Here is a 24,376-nt window from a genome sequence, read left to right as displayed (position 1 = left end):
TGCTCTTTGTGCCATACATCCATGACATTAAATAAATATCAAATATTTGCACATCCTCATTTTCCTATTGGTGGGTAGGTTCTTAAAAGAGAAGATCATTGTGATTTTTCGTTTCAGCCGTATTTTTTTGCTGTCTAATCCATCTGACTGTGTCATCTTGGCCAAGGCACATAACTTCTCAGGGCCTTGGCTATTTCATTTGTAAACCTGGGGAAAGGCCGTAGGTCACCTGTAAGGACCTCTCGGCTTTAGAGATGCCTTTGTGAAAACTTCATACAGTTTAGAAAACAGAACCAAGACATTGGCTGGCACCTCCAAAAGGAAGAGATGCTATTTATAAGACAGGAATGAAATGTGTAGTTAATTGTATGAAATTTAATTCTAACTGAACTGGTCCATTCAGTTCATTTTTAAAAAATTAAAATGAAAGCATTACTTTAATGCTAGACAATAAACTATAAACAAAAGACCTACAGAATTTCTGGGTAGTCTCAAATCCACTACATCTAAGACTTTTGGGTGTCCAGTTTCCACATCTTTCTTCCTTCACAATTTTGAATGTTTATCTATTTTAAATAAAATGAACGTATAACATACTGACAACCACTTGGTAAGTCTTTTGTATAAATGATTAAGCTGTCACGAGATAAAGTTAGGTATACCGTTTCCAACAATGACAGAAAAATCAAAGTTTTAATGGGTAGTTACTATTATTCTTTTAAAGACTGGCCATGGGAAGAATGTACAGGCTGAGATTCGTAAGCAGGATGAAGGAATGTATAAAGAAACTGAAGAAGTGAAAGAAAGCCATGTGGCTGGGGTAAAAACGGGAGAGGACAGAGTAGGATGCTAAATGAGCCAGAAGTAGTAGAAGGAGCTAAATCATGTAGGGTCTGCAGGCCATCTGAAGGATTTTACATTTTGCCTCGAGTGTAATGGAAAACCAAAGGTTAATGATAATCCAATTTAGATATGTAGCAATTGCTTTGGTTGCTAAATAAAAATAGACTGGAAGGGAAGCAAGAGAGAAAAAAAGGAATCAATTAGAAGGTTCTTGGAGTGTTCCAGGGCACAGTATTGGTGTTTTGAACTCTTTAGTGGCCTTAGGGATGGAGAAATAACTGGATTTGAAATATATTTGAGGGGAAAATGCACAGGACTTATGACTGATTCCATTTGGGAGGACCAGGGAGAAAGAAGTCACAGATGACCCCAAAGTTTCGGGATTGAGGAAGTGAAGTTGCCATACACTTATCAAAATGGGAAAGCCTATAGGTTGAGTCGGTTTGAGAAGAAAGGTGCCATTTCTCCCATTTGACAGTGAGAACACAGGGGCTCAAAGAGCATGGGTTCCTGTTCCTAGAGTTGCAGTGTTATAGCATCTTTGCAAGTCACATTACCTTTAATCACTTCTGTGGCGGCTTTGTTGTCGTGGCCTCCACCCATCACCCTCCAGAATAATGACATTATTCCATTTGGCCAAATTAAAATCTCCTAGTGTTCGGTTCCACTGGATGTGTAAATATCCTTGAAGGTTACAAAGACATTGTAACCTGTATAAAAACCCTTCAACTCTGGTTCTGCCTAGGTAGAGGAAGAAAGCCTCTTCCTTCAAGGTGCAGGAACTGAGCCTGTTGCCAGGGAATGGCTAGTGATACTGACACAAGGATATGCTGCTGAGCAATGATCGGCTCTTTATGGACCCATTGGGCTGCTTCTGCCCAACCTTTAATCATTCCCGAGTCCCAGATCAGGAATAAAAACTGATCTGCGTAGGACTTGAGACATTTCATTGTGGTAATAAGGAGCACATATTTGGAAACAAATACCCTTGGGTTTGAATTCTAACTCTATGATCTACTAGCTAAGTGATGTCGGAAAAGTCTCTTAAGTCTCCCAGCTTCAATTTCTTTGTGGGCCATAAAGGGTTTATTTTGTTAGGCTGATTGGAAGATGAAAAGAGATAATGCATGTTAAGAACCTTACCTAGCCTACGCCAAATCTGTCATAAAACGAAGCTCTGTGTTCTGTCTGCTTGGTTCCCAATGGAGATGGCTTCTCCAAAGCGTGTCATGCATTGTCTGATATTTGGTAAACCTCACAATGGTTATTTCCTGTCTTTCTCAGTAATGCAAGAAACCTTTTATATAAAGAACCATAATATTTAAGAAAATGTAAAAAACAATAAAAAGCAAAATTCTCTTGGTAAGCCTTTGAACTTTAGGTACTAACTAAACCCTATTGCTTAAATAATGAATTGACTCAAGTTTTCAGAGCCACTTCTTATTTTATTCTTCATTTATCAGAATTCCCTGGTAATGCTCTTTGTCTGTCTGCTCTCCTTTGCTTATTTGGACATTACTTTCATTTCCTGGGAAGCTAGGAGGAAAACGCACAAATATATTATGAGTTATATATTCATATAAATATATATATTAAGTATTCATCCCTTATATCCACTTCTGTAAAGCAGTATAAGTGCCCCCAAAGGAAGATTTTTTTTTTTTTTTTTAAGAGAGAGCAAATGCAGGAGCACAAGCAGGTAGTGGAATGGGGTCGGGGGCTAGGGAGAAGGAGAGAGAATCTTAAGAGGCTCCATGCTCATGACCCTGAGTTCATGACCCGAGCCAAAACCAAGAGTCAGACACTTAACCAACTGAGCCACCCAGGTGCCCCAGGAAGATGATTCTGATGCAGGTTAAGATATACCAGCATCAGTCTTCTTCTTCCTTCTCCAGATGGTTCCTGAGATATTTGGTGCAATGTTGTTCTTTAAGCCTTAAACTGTACACTGGAGAATGAAGTCTTTAATGTGACCCTCTTTGAACTTGACTGCCACAGTGAGAATACTCTTGTTCTATCCAAGAGGTGCAGATACCCACCTGTCTTGTGCAGTTCCTTTCAGATGAAATGGACGCTGAGCTTTCTCTCTCAGTATACGGCAACTTGTGAAAACGAAGACTTCAAAAAGTGTAGTTCTTAATTCTCTACTGGATATTAATCAAAGGCAAAAGAAAAAAGGCAAAGAAAATATTATTCTGAGTGTTAACATCAAAAGTATTTTTCATTTCACCCGTACGCACAAAAAGAGGACTAAATATTAGTATTGTGACATCAGCACTTCTCAGTGAGACAGTGATTTTCTTTTAAAACATTTTCTTTAGCCCCCAGGCAGCCCTGAGTAGACAGTGATATGTCAAGGAGAGTGGCTCAGGGGGGTAATTGTGCATTTCTCCTGGCAGGACATTAGATGGTCATTTTGTCCACTCAGCGGGTTCCACCACATCTGGTTCATGCTGTCACTTAGACAAAGACTCGACTTCCATTTTTGCACTGATTCCTAAGTTGTGGCTTTCTCTTGGTTGTACAAGTCAAGGTGTGCCTTGGTTTACAGACCAGATGAACATGTGTGCTTAAAGAAAGTGTCTGTACATTCAAACAATCTCAAAATCCTTTAGGAAGCTAGATTTATCAAAGGAATCCAAGGAACATATGTGAACAAGATAGTAAATTGTTCTAACATATTAATTATAACTCATAAACATAATTTTTTGACTGCTCAATTTTCTATTATATTTGCTCTTGATAGGGAAAAGTGCTAGGAATAAAATAAAATTTTAATTTCCCACAGCTTACAACTATCTTTTTCCTTACCCTAAGGACATTGGGATGAGATAAGTGTTCGTTAGGGGCTTCTAATGTAGCTGTAATGTTTTATTTCTTTAAAGAAGACACAAAGCAACTATGATAAAATTTTAAAATTTAAGAAAACCAGGAGTGCCTAGGTGGTATAGTCACTTAAGCATCTGACTCCTGGTTTTGGCTCAGGTCATGATCTCAGGGTCCTGAAATCGAACCCCATGTTGGGCTCTGTGCTCAGCATGGAGTCTGCTTTGGACTCTCTCCTTCTGCCCCTCCTCTCTGCATGCTCTCTCTCTCTTTCAAGTAAATAAGTAAATCTTAAAAATAAAATTTAAGAAAACTAGATGGTAAGTATATGGACATTTGATTTTAAAGTATTTTTTTCTGCTTCAAGTATTTTGCAATAAAATAGTGGAAACATACAAAGATGTTTAGGTTATTCATACTTTCCTCTTTTGTTTCTTTATTGCTCTAGAAAGTATTTATATTCTCTGGAACATTTAGAAAAAACTTGGATCCCTACGGACAGTGGAATGATCAAGAAATATGGAAGGTTGCAGATGAGGTAAGGATGCCTCCTAAAATAATTTTGAAAGAGGTAGCTCGTACACACGCAGGAGTGGTCGTCATAGCTAAGATAGTTTTACACGCTAACCTTTAGGCTTGTAGGTATGTGTATAACTTTCGAGTGGAGAACACTAATATACCTGGAGCCCCCAGTACTTTGCACTAGGCCTCCCTCTTCCTCTGTGATGAGTCCCCCACTCTCAGACCCCAGAGGTAGCACTGCATTAGCCTGCTTCCCTACCAGTGTACGTCAGTGAGACAACAGACTGGGAGAGACCCAGGCACCCTACAGGGCACCAGAATTATTTGGGATTCTAAGTATCGTCTCTCCACATCTTCTCATCTACCCTTTTCTGGTTCTGAAGCTTTCCTAGCATGAGGAGAGGCCTTGGCCTGACATGATGTACTTCTCTAGGAAGCATGAGTTCAGAAATGACGATCCTTTTAGAGCATCTGCAAATGGCCGCAGCCTTCTCTGGAAGTCACCAGGAGTCAGTTGCTTTAAGAGGATGTGGCTATGAGTCTTTCTAGGCAAAAAGTCACATGACCTAGTTGTGGCGTGCACCATCCCTTGAGGTCAGTAGGGCCATATTAGGAATATATGGATTAAAATGGAATTGAAATTCCAAGTAATAAATCCCCCGTATTTACCCAATAGGTGGTTATAAACATAAACTGTTCTCTTTCATTAGCTTGAGGCTTACATCCAAAGCCCTGGTTGGTGGCAGACTGTAATTATGAGCCTTAAGAACACTGAGATTCAAAGGTCTTCTTAGAGAACAACTTTATTTCACTATTTCCCATAGTTTTGGTCTTTATTATAACCCAATTCTGTTTATCCCAAATGTTCTTTCCTTTCGTGCCTCCCTTTGGACTGGATCTTGCCAGGAGCTTTGACAGCCTTGTGAGTGTTAAACACTTATCCACTGAGTGCCCAACCTCAATGTGCCCCTCATAAAATATAGTTAGATTAACTATTTTTATTATCAAAGTTTCCTTATTACCCAACAAACAGGGATTTTAAAGAAAACATTAACTAAATTGCAAGTGGTTTATTTGAAGGTCTTTTGATGTGACTTCAGAGAATGAGCTATAGGAACACGATGTGGTGGGACAGAAACTGCGGAAGAAGACATTAGACTTTATAAAATCTGCAACTGTTGCCGAGTCACAATAAAATTTACAGGAATCAGGATCATAAAAAAATAATCTAAAATTTTAGAAAACATGGTTAAAATTTTAAACATCGCTATAGTGCGTAAATTTTACCTGTCTGTATTTTCATTTGATCAACCCTTATTTAAGTCTTTTTTACTGATTTTAAAAAACTACTTTGCTACTCATAAACCAAGATGTGCTGTCCTTACATTCATGTCATGTGCTTTGAATACTAATGATAACTTTCTACTGAGGAGGCCCAAAGATAGCATACAAATAAGCAAGGGTTCAGAGGACCTGAGAAGCAGAAAATCATTGGTTTAAAAGTTACAAGTCCTGGGCTTTTGTCCATGTGGTTGATCATATAATTTATCCAAACAGGAACATTTTGGGGTGTGTCAGTTTCTAAACTGGACGGGATACTGGGACAAAAAGCATAAACCAGTACTGTCTGGGGCAAACCAGGACACATGGCGTCTCATCTAGTCCTCGCTGTGACCTTGCTGTGACTTGTTTCAATACAGGAAAATGAACTAAGTAACAACAGGTTAGCCAAACACCTGAATCTTATCTCAACAGCACCTCCTTCATGATTCCGCTTTCCACCAAATGAAAATCACAAGTACACATGATGACAACACCAGGCCAAGAAACACTTTATTCCTACCTTGCATTTGGCCCCATACTCCAGTGTGAAACTTTACTCTTGCTGATCTGGATGAGATTTTGTGAAGCCGTGAGGATCATGCCTAGTTACTAGTTCTAAGGCTTAGAAGCAAAGCTGGCATAAATAGCTCCCTTACTCTTTGTGCCCTAGGCCCACACCTTCATCCTGGCACACTGAGACTCATCGTTCTTGGATGAAGTTAAAGCAAGTGCAAAGGAGGGCAAAAGGGTTTCTGTCTGAGACCTCACACTGAGATGGTCTAACTTTCCTATCCCCGAATGCCTCCGAGCCAGATAGCTTCTCCCCAGGAGCACTGACTTTATCAGCTGTGTAGACCAAAGAGAATTTCAAGAGACTGAATCCTAAGAGGGAAAAAAAAAAAATAGACCCCTAACATAATTGATAGAGTTGCTGTAACTTTTCTGACTTACACATATAATGGGCAAGAACAGTGCCTGGCGAATAATAGGTGTTAGGTGACTGTTAGCTATCTGATCCTATTTTCATCTGATTTTCACCTGGCCATCTCTTAAAGGTTAGTGTTTGCCCTTATAGTTAAGTCCTATTTTACTCCTTCTTCCTGGAACATTTCATGCAACCTCTTGGCTCTAATACCACAATGCTGTGACTCCCAAATCTGCCTATCAGCTCCCTACCTGACATCTCAGAGTGGACAAGCACCTTGTTTCCATAGTCACTTCTTCGGCCCCAGTGCACACAGCCATCCTGTCTTACTAATTCTAGCAAATAGCATCAGCACCTCCCAGGTGCCCCAAGCCAAGACCGGGGACTTATTCTTAACTCCCGATTTCTTCACCTCTCTCCACCTATCAAGTCCTGTTAATGCCATCTCCTGCAAATATCTAGAATGTTTCCATTCCCATCTGATAACACTCCTAACTCTCAAGCGGATGTCTGAAATAGCCTCCTAGCTGGTTTCCCTCTCATTGGCTTCCTACAATTCAGTCTGCTCTTTGTAGCTCTGGTGATCTTTCTTAACCCTATCTGATTGCTTGTTTCTCCCCTTCCTAGGGTTCTTCATCACCCTTTAAATGAAGTCCACCCTGCTTGAGGTGGCTTCCAAGGGCCTTCATGATTTGATCTTTGCTTGCCTCTCTAAACTCATGCCCCAGCCTCCCCCTGCTTACCATGATCCAGGTCCTCTAAAGTACCATGTGCTCTCTGACCTCCAGACGCTTTTTCTCATGCTGTTCTCTGAACCTGGGAAACCCTGCCAGCCCTTCAAACCTGCTTCTCCTCATCATTCATGTCTCTTCTTACATATTCCTTCTTCCAGCACCCTGCAGTCCTGAGGAGGAGACCCTCCTCACTGTGCCCTGTACCCTCAGCTCTTTCATAACATTCTTTGCGTGGGATAGACTCACCTCTTAACTTGTCCATGTTCCCCATTGGATTGTAAGTCCCTTGAGGACAGGGATTTCTGTCCCATTCACTGCAGTATTTCTAGTACCTACAGTAGTATTGGACTATGGATGGAGGTCAGTAAATATTGGTTGATTGAACAAATACATAAATGGCTTAATTCAATTTTTTAAATGAATGATTTGATTCATTTGTTTATTCACAACTGATTCACCTGTGATCTATCACAAAGACAACCTTGTGATTGGTATACGGCAGATGTTGCCATTAGTAATGAGCATTCTGAGCCTTGAGAAGTTTGAGGGGCTTGGTAGAGAACAGCTCTCTCTGCCTGCTTGGACTTCGGGTTCACAGGCTCTTACCGAAGTGAGCTTTCTTAGTCCATGGTCGGAGCAGCACATCTGTTAGTTTTAGAATGAAAGCTTTTTTTTGGTAATTGTTTGCTTTCTCTATACCTTTAACATAGTTCTCTTCCTAACACATTGATAGGTAAGTTATTTTAAAGATCAAGCTAAGTAGGAGACACAGTGGCCTTTTAACTTGAAAATCTGCCTTGGAAAACCTGCAGAGCAACAAAAGGAGTGCCTAAAGGTGTTGAGAGTGTCTGTTTTTATAGCTGCCTGCTAATGGACTGTTCAGTCCAACCACAATTCACTTTTTTGTTTTCTTTCCCCATGTTTTCTTGTCACAAGAGCAAACTCTTGTTCCATAATAACATTCCAGAGTGTGGCAATAGCAGAGTCAACATTTTGAAGAAAATGTCTGGTCCTTCACAGACCGTAGTACATTTTTTTTTAGTTTGATATGTCACAAAACAAAATTTTTTCCTTGTAAATACAGGATTTATCAGCCCAACTGGGTTAAGCTGGCAAATTCTTTTCTTCTGAAGTTTTTATTTCCAAAAACTGTTGATGCTTTTATTTACTTTCCAGGACAAGTTAGGATAAAATTAATTAGAAATGTTTGGATCCTAGTAAATTTTAATTTACCTTTGCTTAGACAGAGATAAGCTAAAATTTATATTTATTTTAAACCTACTGAAAAATAATTTGTGATATATATCAATGACATTATATCAGGAATATGTATGGATATATTATGTACATGTTAACATATAAAGAATTCTGCTACTAAATTAGATTATCTCTATGGCAATTACCTTTTCAATCCTTTTATTTTTTTTCCTCACAGCACTTTGAACAGTAATTTCTCATATATTAATTTTCTCCCTGTCTGGACCGTGAATTTCTTCAAGGAAGGGCCTAGTGTTATTCATCTTTGAATCCCCAGGTCTGCCATTGTACCTAGAATTTAATAAACCCTCATTAAGAGCCTATTAAAGAATGCATGACTCAATAGTCATTTACATTCAAATAATCTTCAGGCTAATTTAAGCCATTCTTACCAGCACATAAAGTTGGTTACACCTAGAGTATAACTTTGTATCTTTTCAAAAACAATTATTAGTCTGTCTTGCTTCCCATTTTCTCTCCAAAACCTACCACAATATCTGGTGGAAAATAGGTAATTGATAAATTTGTCAACTGTGTACTTACTTCAAAACTTAAAGTTTTACTAACTCATGTTGATCTTTCTCTAGTGAATGTGATTCAAAATTTTTTTTTACTCTACTTGATAGTAGAACAGTGAGATAGGAATGTTGCAGAATCGACCCTAGATTGTTATGTCTCACTGTCATTTTTATAATTTTGTTCTCCAAATATTGACAGTGATAAATATTTAAGTATTTAATTATTTGCCTAAGAAATAGTTTTATTTGGGAAAATACACACACAAAATATAAGATAGTAAGAGGGCTTGGGAAAAGACTATAAGATTGGTATGGATCTTGGGGGAGAATACTGTGTATGCAACCACATTTTCACCAATACCTCAACCTTGTTACTAGAGGTATAATATAAATTAATAATGTTGCAGTACTTCCTGCTAATGCACCTCCCAAGGCAACTTATGAAGGCAAAATCTTGCAAATCTTGTCTTACCAGGGTAGTGTTTCAGGACCAGGCCCCTGCCCTTGGGATTTCCCAGGTTGTACTAGTAGTTAGGGTGGATTAGGTACTTAACATGTGCAGCACTGTGTGGCAATCTCTTTCCAGAAATTATCTCACTTAATCTATGCTATAGTCCTTTGAAGTCCATACTAGTATTTTCCCCATTTTTTCCAAGGGAGGTAAATGAGACTTACAGTAACACACCTGATACCATCAGCAAATGAGTGAGGTGCAGATACAAAGCCACTTCTGTTAGACTTTGGAACTCCATTCTTTAAACAGTACTCTTATTTTTTAACTGAAGTATAATTGATGTATAACACTGTATTAGTTTCAAGTGTACAACATAATCATTTGATATTGTATAGTGTGAAAAGATCACCATGATAACCCTTGTTAACATCCATCTAATCTGTACTTTTCCTGATAGTTAATTTGACTTAAAAATTATATTAAAAAATTCTTATTAGTGTTAAGGAACTTCTAATTTTATACTTCTATTTTTAAGAGATTTTATAGAGTTTCAACGATGAGATAAAGAGGGGTGCCGGGGTGGCTCAGTGGGTTAAGGTCTCTGCCTTCAGCTCTGGTCATGGTCTTGGGGTCCTGGGATTGAGCCCAACATCGGGCTCTCTGCTCAGCAGGGAACCTGCTTCCTCCACTCTCTCTGCCTGCTTCTCTACCTACTTGTGACCTCCGTCTGTCAAATAAATAAATAAAATCTTAAAAAAAAAAATGAGAAAAAGAGAGCACACAGGGGAAGTGGCTTGTCTTAGACTGCATTCTATATTGGCAGAACAAAATCAGCCCTTGTTCACTTAGCAGGTATCATTGCTAAGTTTGGATTCATTGTTATGTTCATCAAAACCATGTTTGGAGTTTTTTTGGGGCCATCAGTGTAGGGTCTCAGTACATACTTGTTGAATAAGTAAACAAATGTTGAGGCTGACAGTACACCCAGTATTGGCATGAGGGACATAGAGCTAAAGAACATATGTTTTTACCCTCGGGAAGCAGTCTAACAGGGAAAACTTACACAGATACTACCATGGCTACGTGCCTGACTGCCCTAGAGGATGATCAGGGATATTTAGAAGGGTATGTCACAGTGTATAGGGAACTACAAGCTGTTTGCTGCTGCTGGAAGCAAGGGTGGAGGGGACTTGATTCTGGATGCCATTTATGTCACGTGAGAGAGCTTGGTTTTTATTCTGTCAGGAAGAGGTTTCAAACAGAGAAATGAGGTGGTCAACTCTGTATTTTAGAAGGATCCCTGGGGTGTTTGTGTGGTCAATTGACAGATTGACCCCTTGGAATTTACCGTGTGAAGCTTAAGGGATAATGATGGCTCCGAAATGGGGCTAGCCAGGTGAAGGATTTAAGAAGTATTAGGAATATGGCCGGGACTAGAGATAAAGATTTGAAAAATCATTAGCTTATCAGTGGTTATTGATACCCTAAAAAGGAATGAGTTCTCAGAAGGAGAATTTGGACTGTTAGGGGTGAGGAAGACTGATATTCAAGAGACAGGAAGAGGAAGAGATTCCCACACATGATAATAAGTGGTCATAGAGTATGTGGCTTATCATAAGCCAAGGAATATATGTTCAAAGAAGGAAAAAATGTTCTCTTTTGTGAGGCAGTGGTGACAACAGGCGCATCCTAATTTTTTTTGAGATTTCTACAAAGAGGGTAGATATGGAATAATAGCTAAAGTACAACCTGGAGGTATGTGATGGGAGAGACCATAGCAAGTTCACAGACTGAATCAAAGAAAAAGCAAAAAGATGAAGATGAGAAGAAAGAACACAGGTCCTCTGACTCCTCCCCAATGTCTCTATTCACATTCTCAGATCCTTGAATCTGAAAGCAGTTTTACATTTGAGTCTTCTAAGATACATCAGAGTAATCTACCTTGTCTAATTAATATGTTTACCTTCCCTACTATCTCAGAAACTCTTTTTAAAATTAATGAATTCTCACAAAGTGAGATTGCTTTAATGAGAGCCCGGTCAAGGAAAGAAGTATCACCTGCAGTACCTATCATGGACGCACAGTGTTTGCTGATCAAACATGATGATATGGGCCATCTGTGAATTCATCACTGAACTTGGGACTCTGTCCTAAAACCATAATCCCATTCTGTCTGTATTACAATTAGTATTCTATCTTCTTTCCCAGTACTAAATCCCAGATTCCCCAAGGGTAGGAACAATCATCCATGTATCTCTTTGGCCCTCAAACACTCAGGAATATTTGATGAAAAAGAAGTATTAATGCATACTTATCTGAATAAGTGATAAAAGACAAAGCTTTTAATCATTTTTGTCTTACCTTGAAAGAATTTATTTCTATATCTTGTTCACATTTTCACCTTATTATTTCCCATCTAGCTTGAAAAAATAAGCTGTTGGCCCTAACACAACTTGCATATTCCACCTCAAGATCTAAGTACCTTTAAATCTCATAGTTATATACCACTATGTTAACTTCTTTTTTTTTTTACTTCATAGTTTCATCAGTTTCTTTAAAAAAAAAAAAAAAGTTTTTATGACTTGAGGAAGCTCCCCAATTCTTTTCTCTTACCTTTAACGCTCTGTTATGACAGAGTAGGGAATGGAAGGTAGAATAAAAGAATCTGTTGTAATATACACATAACTGCATTATATACATATTATCTTTTCTAGCATATTTGATTGTAATTATTTGTGTATGTCTTTATACATCCTGAGCCTTGCAGGGGCCATGTGCCATTTACCATTTTTTTGATCCCTACTTGGAGCACCTGGCACAGAATAAACACTCACTGAAAATTTCCTGAATGAAATACGGAACTGAACCCAGTCATAGGTTTATCCTTTAGAGCTGCCATGATTATATGTAGATTTTGGTCCAGTCAAACCCAAAGAGCAAGAGTGGTGGGTCGTTGATATGAAATCGAAACTTGACCTCTCAAGTGTCTTTAACCTTCTGGTATCTAAATTGCCCTTCTAAGCACAGTGTTTTCCCTCTTTCTTTTCTGCAGGTTGGACTCAGATCTGTGATAGAGCAGTTTCCTGGGAAGCTTGATTTTGTCCTGGTGGATGGGGGTTGCGTCCTAAGCCATGGCCACAAGCAGTTGATGTGCTTGGCCAGATCTGTTCTCAGTAAGGCAAAGATCTTGCTGCTTGATGAACCCAGTGCTCATTTGGATCCAATGTGAGTTTCAGAATTCCTGCTATTGAATACCAGGATGGGAGCAGAATCTTTTTTTTTTTTTTTTTAAGATTTTATTTGTTTATTTGAGAGAGAGACAGTGAAAGAGATCATGAGAGAGGAGAAGCAGACTCCCCATGGAGCTGGGAGCCTGATGCGGGACTTGATCCTGCTACTCCGGGATCAAGACCTGAGCCAAAGGCAGTTGCTTAACCAACTGAGCCACCCAGGTGCCCCTGGGAGCAGAATCTTTGATGCTTACCTCATATTGACACAAATTCTCATTAGGCGGTCATGTCTGCAAGGGGAGGCCACCCCTACCCCCCCAGGATATGAAATGATTGCCCAGTAGAAAAGTCACTATTTGACATGAGCACAAGTGCTTATTTCCTGGTATAAGAACCCTGTGTTCTCTTCTGTGTGTAATTTTTGGAATTTCATACAAATTTACCCCCTTGTCAATGCATGAGGAAATATTTAGTTACATAGGCAAATCTGATTCTTACAATTTTCCTTTCTGTGCTATTTATACAATAAGAAATTTTTATAGCACAAAAAGAACCACTCAAGATTCCACATGATAATAAAATATATTGACTTGTGAAATTTTCTTCAAAGTATCTGTCCTGTTTGTTTATGGAAACTTAGGATCTACCCCATGGTTGAAAAGCTGATTGTGGCTGACTCTATCAGGACTATGTTAATAGAATTATTTAAGAAAGAGAAGTAATTTAAAGAACCAAATCAATAGGAAAATAAGTACATCATCAAAGGTAAGGGCAGATTATTGAGAATCTATGATGTTACTGTGGTTATTTTCTTTCTTTTCTAGATCATATCAAATCATTCGAAAAACCCTAAAACAAGCATTTGCAGATTGCACAGTAATCCTCTCTGAACACAGGATAGAAGCTATGTTGGAATGTCAGCGATTTTTGGTGAGTTTATAATTTGCTTAAGATCTCATTTCTCCTTTAATTCTTGTTAACCACATCTTATAGGAGTTCCTGCAAATCACAACACAACAATGTACAGGTCATTCCTTAAAATAAGTATCACACAGCCATCCAGCTTTGCTCAAAAGAGCTGCACAAGTTTGAGCTCTGAGGTGAGGTTAGAATCCAGTAAATCTAAAATAGCAGCATATTATTAAGTTACATTAATAAATTGGAACATCTATACATTTGAATCCTTTATTTGGGGATCAAGTCATGATAAAGTCTAAGTCCTGATGCTTTTTAATAACTAAGTCTCCCTTGGATGGGGTCCAGCACAGGCCTGCATTGTCTTGCAATCCGATGTGTGGTTTTAATGCAGTAGTTTGAAAGACTCCTTTCATTCTTCTGGTCATTGTTTGGAGCTCAGGTTAAGTGCCTCTCCCATCCACCTTCTTACCACGCTTTTAAAACTGTCACAGACTCTTTAATGTGATGTTTACATATTCCCTCGGGTTTAGTCACAAGGAAGTTCTGGGGATGTTGTAGCTCGTCCTTTCTATTAAGGCTTCTGAGGCTCCTGGAGGTAAATGCTTTTCCTACTGAAGGATTATTACCAATAAGCATCAAGTGACAAATCAGGGGGCCAGCCCACAGCCTCTTGCCTGGCTGTGGCCAGGTTCAAGAGATTGGGTAAAGCCCCTCTATCATCTGGCCTTGGGTTTCCCCCACTTGAACGTGTCAGGGAGGCCTGTTAAACTCAGGCACATCATGACCCATTTGGGACTGCTAAGCTTCAAGCTCCCTGTTGGAGAGGCTCAACTCTTTCTCATGCTGCGGATTTACATTCATTTTTAAGGTCATAAATGAGGATCTGTCAGAGATTGTTCTGGCTTACCAAGCAATGTTAGTTCCTTTAAAGTTCTCTGAAGAAGCACATTGCTCAGTCCTATACCAGTTAAAAACCAACCAAACAAAACTCTTCCAGCTGCTAAGTAGACAATTATAGCTAATTTCACAAATGGAGAAGCTCCAGAAGCAAGAGGACTCCTCAGGGAAATGAGATCTCTGACTATCCAGCCTGCCAGCCTGTGGACACCTTGTTTGCTTTTTGGCTTTTATCTTCCTTTGAGCCTCTGCCACTTTCTGTCCTTGCTCTGGTCCACCCCACCTTCTGCCCAAGACCTCACTAATGGCCACTTCCCTAGGTCATAGAGGAAAACAAGGTGCGGCAGTATGATTCCCTCCAGAAGCTGCTGAGTGAGAAGAGCCTCTTCCGGCAGGCCATCAGCCCCTCGGACCGGCTGAGGTTCTTCCCACACCGGAACTCGAGCAAGCACAAGTCTTGCTCTCAAATTGCTGCTCTGAAGGAGGAGACGGAAGAAGAGGTGCAAGAAACAAGGTTTTAGAGAACACTCCAGATACTGGCATGGGCTGCCCGCTCATGAAATTGGAGGAGAACCCAGTTTCTGCCCCTTCTTTCTGCCACAAGGATGAGTAATGTTTATTTTTAAAAGGAAAAATTTTGAGAAGCGGAATTAAGGACGCTCAGATGGGTCTGGATAAGTGGCTTCCTGGCAGTGGTCAAATTGTGTGAAAGGTACTTCAAAGCCTTGAAGATTTACCACTTGTGTTTGCAAGTCAGATCTTCCTGAAAACTTTTTCCCCTTGGTAGTAATTGGAAGGGTGGCTATCCATGTCAGCCAGTGTAATTGTTCAACGTACTGTTTAGTGAGACTTGCTAATTTGTATTATTGGAGGAGAACTGTAATCATACTACTTCGAGATATAATTAAGTAAAGATGATTGGAAACTTTAGTGGTTTATGTAAGTTTATATCACTTTGCCTCTACTCTCCCCAGATACTTAAAAATACAACTTTGCTGTCCCTTACGTATTCGGACTGTTCTATTTCAAAGCAAGTATTAGAGTACTGCAAAAGTCACCAGTCAGCTCAACACTATATACAGCATGTAACATCTAAGTATCAGGAGAGAGAACTTCCTGATCTGGAAAATCTGTGTTAATACCACTTACTGCTTTACCAAAAATCCAAATAATTCAGGCAATTAGTATACATCCCTTACCCAGGAAGAGGGCTGTTACAGTGCCATGTCAGGGACAGGATAATTGCCTTGATGCAGAAGTTGACATGACTTTCCCCAGTTTCCAGAAAGTAACAGGCTCATAAGACCTTTGAACAGAAGGATAGCTAGAAAAAAATGCTCTAATGAAAATTGGCACAGGAAATCCTTCTTGCCCCCAGAAACTCTGGAAAGAATATGTAAGCATATAGGCTGTGGGCACTGCAGGTAGATGTACATGAAATCCAAAGATGTAGGGTATGTATAGGGTAATGTCAATGCAGTTTCAAGCTAACTGTAGGCCTTTCCTCCTAGTGTAGACTGAGTGGGACAGATAATGGGAGATACAGGGAAGAGTCAATCAATTCGTTTTATATGCTCTGTTTTATAAGTTTGTAATGCAAGTAAAATTTTCTCTAGAAAATATTTATTTTAATATTTCAGACTCATAAATGGCTGTATTTTAAGAGGATTCAATTATGAATTATATTTGTATTAAAAGAATTTTATATGTGAAATGTTGGTTTTTTATGACACTAGCTCTTTTTATGATATGGCAAAATTGAAGGAAAAAAACTGGGGGGGACTATTGACCAGAAGTTACAAATTACCTTGATGGTGTGGAGAGAAGCATGGGGGCTCACAAAGATTTGCACCTCTGTACGATTCCCTGCCAGCACACAGTTTCCCTCTTGGAAAATGGTACCATGAAATCTGACCTCTCCTATCAAGGACACACACCTTCCCAACTCCAAACTAACTGTTAATATTACATTCTATTTATTACTGTAAGAAAATATCATGTGCCAATAAAATCCCTATATTTGTGTGAAACTTAGCTGTCTTCAGATGTGTTCATTACTCATGTCTCATTGATCTCTTACTTCAGTCTCTAAGAATCATGGAACACAAAACATGAATCATTTCTTTAAATACAGCTTCTTGAGAATCCCACATAAATTTAAGATGCTCTTAAAAAATGATTTATTTTTTAAAATTGTGGTAAAATACACATAACTTAACATTTATCATTTTTGAGTTTACCATTCAGTGGCCTTATGTACAATCCCATTATGACGTGGTCATCATCACCATCCCTCCACAGAACATTTTGCATCTTGCAAAACTGAAACTATGAAGCCATTCAACAAAAACTTCTATTCTTCCCTCCTCCCAGTCCCAAGCAACCTTTGTCTCTATGAATGTGACAACTCTAAGTACCTCGTGAGTGAAATCATAGAGTGCAACTGGCTTATTTCACTTACTGTGTCTTCACAGTTCATCATCTTGCAGTATATGTCAGAGTTTCCTTACTTTCTAAAGCTCAGTATTGCATTATATGGACATATCACATTGCATTTATTCATTTGTCCACTTCGGTTGCTTCCACCTTTCACTGTGTTGAATAACGCTTTTATGAACAGGGTTGTACAAATATCTTGTTGTGTTCCCCACTTCATGACTTAGGATGCTTTTGAGGGTATTTGTGTTTTGAAGGTGAGGCTAATAGAACAAAAAAAGTTGTACATTCTGTGAGTGTCCATTTATTTATTTGAAAGCCTTTTCAAATAGTGGTAGCTATCTGATAGGTCTCGATGAGCAAATCTCATCAAGAGAAATAGTATTTCTAGAAGCTGAGTGGTTTTTCTTTGTTTAAATCCTTATGTTTAATAGGTGAGGGTTCTTCAGTCTCCCTTTCTTCCTTGCAGAGTTTCTTCATGTAAGTTGCAGGGCCATGGTGTGGTAGATAGAAAGTAGACCCCTACTAAGTCCTCCAACCATGTCTTTCCTTATTTAAGAGGTTTGTTTTCACACATGACCCCAAGAGGTCAGTCTCAGAGCATGTGCTATTCTAATTTTTTTTTAAACTAATGTACCTTATATTTTAGGGCAGTTTTTAGTTCATAATAAAATTGAGCAGAAGGTACAGTCCCAATAAACTCCTTGCACTTCCATACACATAGCCTCCCCCCAACTGTCAACATTCCACACCAGAGTAGTACCTTTTTTATAATCAGCATATCATTATCACCCAAACTCAATGATTTATATGAAGTTTCACCTTTGGCGAACTCTTAGTCATCTGCTCCTTCTTCCTACTCCCAGGCAACAACTGACCTTTTTACTGTTTCTGTAGTTTTGCCTTTTCTAAATGCCACATTGTTAGAATCATAGAGTATGTAATCTTTTCCGATTGGCTGTTCTTACTTAGTAATATGCATTTAAATTTCCTTTTAAAGACATGGAGCCATGTATTTTCATGGCTTGATATTTCATTTCATTTTAGGGCAGAATAATATTCCATTATCTGGATATACCTACTGACGGACTTGACTGCCTCCACGCTTTGGCAATTATGAATGAGGCTGCTATAAACATCCTTGTTCAGGTTTTTGGGTAAATACAAGGGATCCTATGCGAGTATGTTTAGTTTTATAAGAAACCATCAAGCTGTCTTACAGAGTAGCTGTCTTTTTTGCATTTCCACAACAGTGAAGGAAAGTTCCTGTTTCTCTGCAAGCTTCCAGGCACTTTGCATTGTCTAGTGTTTGGGAATTTGACCATTCTAGTATAGATGTTTAGTGGTATCTCATTGTTGCTTTAAGATGCATTTCCCTGATGATACATGCTATTAAATGTCTTTCCATATACTAATTTTCCATTTGTCTATCTTCTTTGGTGGGGTGTCTGTTCAGGTCTTCTGTGCATCTTCTAATTAGGCTGTTTGTTTTCTTATGGGTTCTTATGACTTTGAAGAGTTCTTTGTGTATTTTGGATACTAGTCCTTTTTCAGATATGTCTTGTTTTGCAAATATTTTCTCCTAGTCTGTGGCTTGTCTTTTTATTCTCTTGACATTTTCTTTTGCAGAGCAGAAGTTTTAAATTTAAATGCAGTCCACCTTATCAGTTTTTTTTTTCACTGATTGCACCTTTGGTGTTGTATCTAAAAAGTCGACATCATACCGGAGGTCATCTAGGTTTTTTACTATGTTATCTTCTACAAGTTTTACAGTTCTGTGTTTTACATTTAAATCTGTGATCCATTTTGAGTTAGGTGTTCCAGCACCATTTGTTGAAAAAATCTTATCTTTTCTCTATTGTATTGCCTTTCCTCATAGTCACAGGTAAGTTGATCATATTTATGTGGGTCTAGTTTCGGGCTCTCTCCTCTGTTCCACAGAACTACTTGTTTATTCTTTTGCCAATACTATACTCTTGATACTGTAGCTTTATAGAATATCTTGAAATTGGGTAGTATCAGTTCTTGGATTTTATTCTTCTTCATTATTGAGTTAGGTATTCTCTGTCTTTATTTTTTCTGTGTAAACTTTAGAATCAGTGTGCTGATATCCACAAAATAACTTGCTGGGATTTTGACTGGAATTATGTTGAAACTATAAATCAAGTTGGGAAGAAGAACATCTTGACAATATGGAGTCTTCCTACCCATGAACATCGATCTCTCCCTATTTAATTCTTTTTAGATTTTGTTCACTAAAGTTTTTATCAAAGTTTATTATAATTTTCTTCATATATTGATTTTATATATATTTTGGTAGATTTGTAATTATTTCATTTTTGGAGGGCTACTAATGTAACTGGTGATGTGTTTTTAATTTCTAATTCCACTTGCTTATTGCTAGAAATAGGAAAGTGATTGAGTTTTGATATTAACCTTGTATCCTGCATCCTTGCTATAATACTTATTAGTTTCAAGAGGGTTTTTTTTTTTTCAATTCTTTTGAATTTTCTACATATATGATCATGTCATCTGTGAGGAAGGACAGTTTAATTTCTTCCTTTCCAATCTGCGTATCTTCTTTAATTTTTTAACTTTTTTTTTTCTAGATTTATGTATTTGAGAGAGAATGTGAGCCAGCTTGGAATGGGGAGGGGCAGAAGGAGAGAGAGAATCTCAGGCGGACTCCCCACCAAGTATAGAGCCTGATGTGGAGCTCAGTCTCACAACTCTGAGATCATGACCTGAGCTAAAATCAAGAGTTGGACAGTTAACCAACTGAGCCACTCAGGCATCCCAATCTGTATAATTTTTATTTCCTTTTTTTGTCTTGTTCCATAGCTAGGACTTCCAGCAGGATGCTGAAAGCAATGGTGAGAGGGGACATCTTTGACTTGTTTTTATCTTGCGGCAAAAGAGCTAAGTTTCTCACCATTAAGTATGTTGGCTGTAGGGTTTTTGTAGATGTCCGTTATCAAGTTGAGCCATTCCCCTCTATTCTTACATTCCTGAGGGTTTTTATCAAGAATTGGTATTGGATTTTGTCAATATGTTTTCTGTATCTGTAGATATAATTATGATTTTTTCTTATTTAGTCTGTAACTATGGTAGATTACGTTAATTTATTTTCTTTAGAACAAAAAAGATACACTTATTTATTTTAGAGAAAGAGTACAGGAGTGGGGCGGGGCAGAAGGAAAGGGAGAGGCAGTCTCAAGCAGACTCCTCACTGAGCATGGAGCCCAACAGGGAGCTCAATCTCATGACCCCAAGATCGCAATCTGAGCTGAAAGCAAGAGTTGGATGCTTAACTAACTAAGCCACCCAGGTACCCTGATTACATTAATTGATTGTGAAATGCTGAACCAGCCTTGCGTACCTAGGATAAATCCCACTTGATCATGGTGTATAATTCTTTTTATACATTATTGGATTAGACTTACTGATATTTTATTGAGCCTTTTGCATCTATGTTTATGAGAGATAATGATCTCTTTTCTTTGTTGGTTGAAGTATTAGGGTAATGCTGGTTTCAAGGAATTACTTAGAAAGTATCACCTCTGCTTCTATCTCCTGAAAGAAATTGTAGAGAATTGATAGAATTTCATCCTTAAATGTTTGGTAGAATTCATCAATGAACTCATCTAGGCCTGGTGCTTTTTGTTTCAGAAAGTAATTAATTACTGGGGTACCTGGGTGTCTCCGTTGGCTGAGCATCTGACTCTTGATTTCAGCTCAGGTCATGATCTCAGGGTCCTGGGATCAAGCCCTGTGTCAGGCTCAGCAATCAGTGTAGAGTCTGCTTGAGGATTCTTTCTGTGTTCCTCCACCCCTCCCCCCCATTCAAACACACTCTCTTACTCTCTAAAATAAATGAATACATAAATCTTAATAAAAGAAAGTTGCTATTGTTTTAATTTCTTTAATTGACTTATTCAGATTGACTCTTCATCTTATGTTTTAGCAGATTATATCTTTCAAGGAATTGGTCCATTTCATCTAGGTTATCAAATGTATGGGCATAGAGTTTTCCATAATATTATTTTATTATCCTTTTAATGTCCAGTAATGATTTCCCCTCTTCCATTTCTGATATTAGTGATTTATGTCCTCTCTGTTATTTTCTTAGTTAGCCAGGTTAGTGGCTCATCTATTTTATTGATCTTTACAAAGAACCAGGTTTTTTTTGTTTTATTGGTTTACTTTATTGATCTCCTATTTTCAATTTCATTAATCAGTTTTAATTTTAATTAATTTCTTTCTTCTACCTAATTTATATTTAATATGCTTTCCTTTTTTAATTTTCTAAGGTGAGAGCTTAGATAAATAAGTTTAGATCTTTCTTCTTCTCTAATATATTCATTTGATGTAGTAAATTTTCACCTAAGCACTACTTTTGCTTCATGCCACAAGTTTTGAGAAGTTATTTTTTATGTTTATGTAGTTCAAGATATTTTTCATCTATGTTGAGATTTCTTCTTTGACTCACATGTTATTTAGAAATGTAATGCTTTATCTCCAAGCATTCTGGAATTTTCCAGCTTTTTTGGTTGATTTCTAGTTTAATTCCATTGTAGTTTGACAATTAATTTCTTTTCTTTTAAAGTTGTTAAGGTATTTTATGGCCCAGAATGTGATCTAGCTTAGTGAATGTTCCATGTGAGGTTGAGAAGAGTTTGTATTTTGTTATTGTTGGATGAAGTAGTCTATGGATGTCAATTGCATCCAGTTGATTAATGGTACTATTAAGTTCTACTATGTCCATACTGATTTTCTGTCTGCTGAATCTGTTATTTACTTTGGAGTGGTAGTAAAGTCTCCAACTGTAATCTATTTCAGTTTCTCCTTAAGTTCCATCAATTTTTGCTTCATGTATTTTAATGGCTGCTGCTATTAGGCACATGTGCATTAATGAGTATCATGTAACCCTGCTATAACTTTCTTCATGCTTTTATTTTTAATCTATGCTTCTTAATATTAAAAATAGGTTTCTTTTAGATAACATATAACTGGGTCTTATTTTTTGATTCCCTCTGACAACTTCTATCTTTTAATCAGTGTTTCTGGACTATTGCAATGTATAATGATTAGATACAGTTCAATTAAAAGCTACTATTTTCTATTGGGTATTTTTGACATTCTCACTTTTTCTCCCCTTTGTGGCTTTGAGGATTTTAGATGATTCCATTTTCCCTCCTTTCTTAGCATAGCAATTGTACTTTTTTTGGGTTTTTTTAGTGGTCACCCTGAAATTTGCAATATATGTTTACAATTGATCTAAGTCTCCTTTAGTAACACTATACCACTGCATTGGTAGTATAGGCAGCTCAGAATCACAAAATATTCCTAATTCCTCTTTCTTGTTCCCTGTATTATTGCTATCATTAATTATATTTTATTTAAACATAATCATATTTATATATATAGTATATGTGATCGAATACATTGTTGTTACTACTTATTGAACAGCCTATGGTTTGTTTTGTTTTGTTTTGTTTTGTTTTGAGAGAGAGAGCAAGAGTGTGAGCAGGTGGAGGGGCAGAGGGAGAGGAAGAAAGAGAATCCCAAGCAGGCTCCATGACCAGCCTGGAGGCCGACATGAGGCTCAATCTCAGGACCATGAGATCATGACCCAAGCTGAAATCAAATCAGATGCTTAACTGACTGAGCCACTCAGGTGCCCCCAGACTGTAATTTTTTGATCAATTAAGAACAAGAAAAAAAAGCTCTCCTTTTCTCTACCATTGCAGCTTTCACAGTTGACTATTCCTCACCATGTCTTCTCCCAGGATTTTCAAGATCAAGCGATTCCTGGGCAAGAAAACAAGAGCAGAATTGTCCCATTCCCCAGTGGATTTGGATGAAAACTGGTACTAAAATCAAATACAACTCCAACAAGAGACATTAGAGAAGAACCAAGAACCTGGGTCTATAAGGAATCACACATGAGATGGTATAACTATTTATACTGCATAAAGGTCACTTGCTTGTATCATATCACTCTGTAGATATCACTATACTTGAACAATAGACATGTTTTATCAGGGAAAATGATTTTTCTGTTACCAGTTAGGTTGGTTCAGTATTAAATATGTGAGACCTTTCATTTAGGAAAAAAAAAATGAGAAAATAAAAAAGTTTTTTTTTTTTACCTTCACTTTTTCATTCTCTGATGTTCTTCTTTTTTGAATGTAGATCTGAGTTTCTGACCTAAATAATTTTCCCTCTCTCTAAAGAACTTCTTTTAACATTTCTTTTAAGTGACGTTTACTGGCTACAAATTCTCCCAATTTTTGTTTGTTTGTGACTGTCTTTCTCCTTTACTTGTGTAGGATAATTTTTGCAGAGTACAGAATTCTAGGTTGGTGGATTTTTTTTTTTTTTCCACTCTCAGTGCTTTAAATATTCCACTCCACTCTTCTTGCCTGCATGGTTTCTGAGGAATAATCATACGTAATTTTTATTTTTTCTCCTCATAGATAAAGTATATAAGTATTTTTTTTAATCTGGCTTCTTTCAAGTTTTTTTTTTTTAATTGATTTTCTGCACTTTAAATATGCCTAGGTTTGGGAGGGTTTTTTTTGGCATTTATCCTGTTTGGTGTTCACTGAGCTTCCTGGACCTGCAGTTTAGGTTTTGACATTAATTTGGGAAGCTCTCAGTCATTATTGCCTCAGATATTTATTTTGTTTCTTTCTCTCTTTTTTCTTCTGTATTCCAGCTACAGGTGTATTATACTTTTTCTAGTTATTCACGGTTCTTGAACATTCTGGGTTATATTTTTCCAGTCTGTTTTTTTCTGTGCTTTTCAGTTTGGAGATTTCTATTTTTATGTCTTCAAACTCAGGGATTCTGCCATGTTCCACCTACACGTGAGTCCATCAGAGACATTCTTCATTTCTGTTACAGTGTTTTTGATCTTCAGCATTTCTTTCTGATTCCATCAAAATTTCCATCTCTCTGCTTACATTATCTATCTGTTCTTCTATCTTGTCTACTTTTTTATTAGAGCCCTTATGATATTAATCATAGTTTTTATGCATTTCTCGTCTGATAATTTCAACATTTCTGTCATATCTTCCTCTAGCCCTGATGCTTATTTGATCTCTTTAAACTGTGTTTTTTGCCTTTGAGTATGCCTTGTAATATTTCTTCAAAGTCATACATGATATTGTAGGGAAAAGGAGCTTTGGTAAAGAAATCTTTAATTGTATAGTAATAATGTCTGGGAGGAGGCAACCATTCTGCAGTCCTCTATTTAGGTCCTAGTCTTTTGGTAAGCCTGTCTTTAGACTGTGAATTTCGCTAGTGTTTCTTAGATTTTTCTCCTCTTTTAAGTGGAGTAGGGTGATTAGAATAGACTGGAATTGGGTATTTCTTTTACCTAGGTAGGTTAGGCTCTGATAAAATAGTTTCTCCTGAGGGTAGGTCTTGGTAAGAAAAACAGAATGCTGTGTGTGTGTGTGTGTGTGTGTTCCAATAGTTAGTTTTAC

The 24,376-nt window shown here is 37.7% G+C and overlaps 1 protein-coding gene across 1 annotated transcript in view; it reads left to right on the top strand.

Annotated features, from left to right (window-relative positions):
• Positions 1-15,474, top strand: part of LOC111152043 (cystic fibrosis transmembrane conductance regulator) — a 163,960-nt gene extending 148,486 nt beyond the window's left edge. The window contains exons 24-27 of the mRNA XM_022510327.1: positions 4,118-4,207; positions 12,455-12,627; positions 13,457-13,562; positions 14,768-15,474. Coding sequence (XP_022366035.1) covers positions 4,118-4,207; positions 12,455-12,627; positions 13,457-13,562; positions 14,768-14,968 — 570 coding nt within the window. The 3' untranslated portion in view covers positions 14,969-15,474. The remainder of the gene's footprint in view (positions 1-4,117; positions 4,208-12,454; positions 12,628-13,456; positions 13,563-14,767) is intronic.
• The last annotated feature ends 8,902 nt before the right edge of the window (positions 15,475-24,376 follow it).

This window comes from Enhydra lutris, unplaced genomic scaffold (genome assembly GCF_002288905.1).
Source record: "Enhydra lutris kenyoni isolate GAN:26980312 unplaced genomic scaffold, ASM228890v2 scaffoldscaffold27, whole genome shotgun sequence".
Classification (NCBI taxonomy): Eukaryota; Metazoa; Chordata; class Mammalia; order Carnivora; family Mustelidae; genus Enhydra; species Enhydra lutris.
Note: the sequence above shows the minus strand (reverse complement) of the source record. Positions and strands in the feature narration are given on the sequence as shown.